This window comes from Protopterus annectens, chromosome 1.part0 (genome assembly GCF_019279795.1).
Source record: "Protopterus annectens isolate FY-2018-M chromosome 1.part0, PAN1.0, whole genome shotgun sequence".
Taxonomy (NCBI): Eukaryota; Metazoa; Chordata; order Ceratodontiformes; family Protopteridae; genus Protopterus; species Protopterus annectens.
In genome coordinates this window covers 1,058,689,941-1,058,695,310 of record NC_056725.1, presented here as the reverse complement: position 1 = coordinate 1,058,695,310, position 5,370 = coordinate 1,058,689,941, and the positions used below count along the sequence as shown (strand labels likewise).

The following is a 5,370-nucleotide window of genomic DNA, read 5'->3' as shown; positions in this document are numbered from 1 at the left end:
TTATTGTCATATAAAGAAACCTGGTGGCAACTATTTACAGATGCTTCTAACGAACCAGGAATAAATGATTGTATTAGTATCAAATCTATGCTTTAATATACATTTTTTAATATTTTTAAATACAATATATTGTTTATTATAGGCATTATTAGATATTAGATGATTATTGCACATCATTTTACCTGTTATTAGTTAATTATTTTTGGGCACTGTACAATACTTATGACAATTGTGTATGTTACATTTTAAATAGTACTGTTACTTTAAATTATGTTGTTTTAAGATATGTAGCTTTAAAAAAATTTTTGGCGCCAGAAAAGCTATTTAAATTAGGAGTTGTGTATATGGTTTTCCAGTTCTAATGAAGCTCGCAATGAGCGAGTGAAAGCGCTTAACTTTGGATTACATTGGATTATTAAAAGTTTTATACTTTGCTCCCTTGCCTTGTTTTTGAGCGTTTCAAGACACAGGGGTTCAGCGTTTTGTTTTTAATCTCACTGAAGATATGTTAGTTTCTCTAAACCTGCTGTGAGCTCCAGTGCTAGAAATTCTGATTAAGGTCTGTAGATTATTAGTCCTTTGGGGGACCCCAAAACATTAAAGCTAGCCCTGCCTCCCTGTGTTTGGATATACAAACATAACAGAGTATTCAGGGCTAGACAACTGGCAAAGTGTGCTTTAGATCTAGGTGACACTCACTGTTAATGTGACATCCTAATCCCATGAATGTTGTGTCTTTTGGCTTTTCCCGGTTAGGGGTCACCACAGCGGAACTCCGGTCCGCTAATGATGGGCAGTAGATTTCTACATGCCGAGTTGCCGGCCCTGACGCACAGCCTTCAATGAAGGTACACCCATTCACGCAGGTCTCCACACAGAAGACGCTCTAGCTGAGAATCGAACAGGACACTGTGTTACTGTGAGGCGACAATGCTACCGCAGTATATCCTAACCCCATAAATAAAAAGGGGTTGATGTTGATGCAGATATTGCTCAACCAGAAATTAAACTGTACATAGTGAAAGAAACAAGCGGTTCACATATCCTTTAACACTTGACATTTATTTTTTTTATCTATTAATAAGAAATAATAATAACCATAAGTTAACCACGTAGGCCCAATGGACACACTTCCTTTTAGGGTCAACCTGGAAGTAATGTCTAGTTAAGTGGCCTACTCAAGGTTGCACAGTACGCAAAACGAGGGCTGAGATAAACAAACCCTGTACCAAAAGAACTGCACCTTGCAGCCTTAAGCCTTAGTGCCAGCTGCCAGACACTTGATCAAATTCATGTGCACCCACAGACATATTTTCCTTGATAACCTGTTTTTACTATCATGCTCACATTTCCGCTTATTCTGTTTAAAGCTACACAAAAAATCATGTTTGAGCTAACCACTGACATCCCACAGAGAACTTCCTCACACTAGAAATGCATGAGCTATAAAACACAAACATGCTCAAGTTACACAGTTCCCTTTGTCTTTATTTATTTTACAACTGAATACTAAACAAATCTAACTAAACTTTGCAGAGAATAGCCTGCATGCTCTCGAGTGTTGCTCAGAAAAACACTGACTTGCTTAACATGTACCTGGAAACAAAATGCTTTCTATTATTTTCCTTGGGTCATCCAGTCTAAATGTGTCAGTGGCACAACAGGTGTCACACTCACTTTTGCTACAGTAGGCTGTGGATTCTATTCTCACACTGATGGGATTACCTGCTGACACCGATAGGAGTACAGCACCCACCTCCCCATGCTGCACTGTGTGTGCTCTTCTTTAAATGAGAAGTTACACGGATGCCCTGTCTGCTTGAGTCGGTGGAAGCTCGTGTGGATGTAAAAGATCCCACAGCACCTATTGAAAAGAGTTGGGAAAGCACCCTGATGACCTGGCCACATTTCCCCTTATAGTACAAGTACCACCTTGAGTATCCCTTAAAAAGAGACCACTAGGCTTGTGGGACTAACTGGGTCAACAAAGGATAAATACCTCATATAAACGAAAAAAAAAAAAAACTTGCCAAAAAATTCACAAGAGTACAACCCCTAGAAAAGTTAGATTAAACTCACAGAATTTATTATACCTAGAAAACACTTTGCATCTATGGTCACCTCTCACTTCTCCCTTAGAAATTCTACAGTAAAAGATGGTTCCAACTCTTGGTTATCTGACAGCTAATAATTTTTCAAGTATCTACAATGACGCAGTTCAATGATGCACTACGAGTTCTAATAATGCAGCTTGCTAGCAGAACAAAGCAGTCTGCAAATGAGCAACAGGCAGTGGCTGTCAACAACACACAATTTAACCTGAAACAGTGGCAATGAATCTAATCACACAGCCAGAAATAGTCCACCAAAAATATGCAACACTCCCACAACAGTTTTTGTTGCTCTTAACCTTAGCCCTCACTTTGCAATTGCTGGGTTTTGGCTGAGCGCCACTGACCCCTATCGCTAAATGCCCTGTCCTTTTTTATAGCCATCCAGTAAACCATGCAAGGGCAAGTACAGCAGCTGCATCAACAGGTGATTTACACTACGGAATTGTAAAAGAAAAACAAGGCACCTCACTTTTCTACAACAGATGGCACCCAACTCATCAGGACATTAAACCATATGGATGCTAGGAACATGGTTGTTTTGTTTACGTCTTGTTAACCACAGTACCATATATCATACAGAAGGGGAAAGATTTTACATTTCTATCCCAATACACACAACACATCGTATGTAAAGTAATTGGACCTCAAAGGACACAGTGAAAACAACACGGCAAAATAAGCAATTGATACAGTATATGGTGTATACGAGTAATTTCGTAGATAAAATATTTACATGTTGACAGCAGGGGTCTGCCCACTTGAGGTTTCAGGATGGCTGTCTGTGAGGCTCTCAGTCGACCTTTTTTTTTGACGAAAGCTGCTAAAAGGTTTCCTCCTGGACTCGGTGCTGGGAGGTGGGCTATCCAGGTCAGAGGGCAAACTTTGTCGTTTTCTCTGGTCCTTGGGTATGTCGCTTTCGTCCACTTTCTGCGATGTTTTGTTTTTATGGAACAGTTTCCCCAATTTCGCTAGTGTTCCTTGCTTTTCCATGATGCCCCTGTATCTGATGGAACAGTTTTATGCTTGTTATTTATGTGGTTGCTTGCTTCTAGCCAGCCCTTCCCGACAGTTTATGAACTCCCTGTCTCGATTCTATAGTAAAGCTACGCAACAGCCTGCCTGCAGTATGTACTAACTTCACCGTGACGTGGAGAAGCTAACAGAAATAGCCGACAAAGTCCAAAAGCATAGCCCACAGCATGTTATCCGCCATGAAGACAGGAGCAGTTGTGCCCTCCGCAAAGCATATTCTACCACCCCCACACTACAGGCTGCAGGTGTGAAAGCGCGAATGACTGCTATTACCCGGGGCTAAATTGGCGCTTAACTAACTGCTGTCTAAGGCTTCATATTTTGAATGTAGTTTCCAGTTTGTTATCAGTTTCAGCGCTATGTACTGCTTAAGGTTGCGTAATACCAGTCGTTCTTCAAAGGACGTGCACATACAAGTTGGTAAAATGTTTGATTTCCCACATATAAAATGGGTTAAAATGAGTCGCCAGCAGCAGGCACAATGAAAGGGACTACTTGGCGGTACATGTCTACCTATGTGGTGTCATCTTCTCACACCCTGGCGGATGGGGGTAGGGGTTCGTTGCGTCTAAACGTTACACGCTAGCCGCTACACACCTGAAATGCGATCTTCAGCTCACCCCAGGCAGTTAACCTTGACATGACTATAGTTTACTTCTTCAGCATGCTGCTGTCAAAGGCTTGGAAGCTGGAAGTACAACGACTTTACAGAAGGTAAACAACACGTGGGTTAGGTGAAGCAGTCCTCTTCTACATTATAGTGATATAACCGCGCAATTGTACACAACGTCAACGTGTGTACTGACAACTGTGACACACACCAAAGAAACTCCTGAATTGCATGTGTTTTTTATCGAGTATATGACATGGCCAAGTGTAGGTAATTCGAGTGGGGTGGGGTAGGTAGGGTTACCACCTGTCCCACAGTTGTGTCCTACAGAAAATTTGTAAAAATGGCAAATGTCCTGAGGTTTTAGGACAGAATTATTTCTTATATTTTATGTAATAAGTTGCATAAAACAGTTATTCTGTATCTGAAACACCTAAATGTTATAAGAAACAGAATAAGCAACTAATATGCTACAAGAATAAGCTTTTATTTAGGCAAAAAAGTGAAGTTCTGTCCTTTGTACTGGCCATGGGTATGTTTTGGCCTGCAAAAGCTGATGTTTGTACCAAAAATGTCCCTCTTTGAGCTTTTGAAAAGGTGGCAAGGGAGGGGGGGTTGGAACACATTTTACATTTTTTTTTTTTTTTTTTGCGAAAAGGTAGTATTAACAGTTTATTAATTACTGCATTTGAAAATTAATGAGCATCCGTTTTGTGGATTTTGAACACTAAGATCGATATAACTCAAGTAGCATTTGTTTTCATGGATGTATAAACCTGAGTCATGAGAAAAAAAATAGTTATTTGCTAGAATTATAGTTTTATTGTCAATAAAAAATTATATCAATGCTTGCATAGAATATAACAGTGCTCAGTCTGAACATTACTCTTATTTTTAATTATTTTAGTTTGCAGAAAATTATAAAAGAAGCAAAACTATTATGTTAGATGCTTCTGTTTCACATCTCCATTTTTTACATTTTATTTTGAAAAGGAGCTACCTAACGGGTAGTATTTGTTTCGCCTTGTGCACTAAGCTGGTGTGTCTTCCATTACTCGATTTGTTGTTGTTGTTGCACTGCCCTTCCTATGCAGGTGATGATAGTAGTGTAGGCAGGGTAACATAACAAGGCTGCTAACTTGCCTTTTTTCCTATATCAGCGGTGTTCATATATTTTAAAGAGCTGCAAGCTATTCTGAGTGTAAGAGGGAGAGAATGGTTTGCGAAGATGTACCCTCCATATTTGGAAATGATACAACCGAAAGATGTAAAGGTTGCACGAACAGCATCATTGGTGGGATGAGGGCCAGGGAAAGACAAGGGGCAGAAGAGTATGACCAAAAGGTTTCATGAGGAGGCAGAAGCAGGTGTAAGTGAGTGGGTAATTAATAAGAATTAAGTAGCAGTTGGAGCATGGGAGGAGACAGGCAAGGTGACAACCAAAAGGGGAGTTTTAAAAAGGAAAAATAGAATTGACGGAAAGAGGTTGAGGCAACAGAGAGTAATGGAGATGGAGGGTGCAGCAATGACGAGGAATTGTGCTTGTCCCTTAGGGAAGGATATCAAGGAGAGCAGGGCATTGTGGGGGCAAATGGCATGTTATTTTCTGCAATA

General features: G+C 40.2%; 1 protein-coding gene across 2 annotated transcripts in view; it reads right to left on the bottom strand.

Moving 5' to 3' along the window:
- Positions 1-3,472, bottom strand: part of LOC122796436 — a 2,401,740-nt gene extending 2,398,268 nt beyond the window's left edge. The window contains exon 1 of one of the 2 annotated variants that reach the window (XM_044064916.1): positions 2,848-3,472. In XM_044064916.1, the coding sequence (XP_043920851.1) occupies positions 2,848-3,104 (257 nt within the window). In that variant the 5' untranslated portion in view covers positions 3,105-3,472. The remainder of the gene's footprint in view (positions 1-2,847) is intronic. The other variant, XM_044064908.1, reaches the window with a different exon arrangement.
- Positions 3,473-5,370: the final 1,898 nt, after the last annotated feature.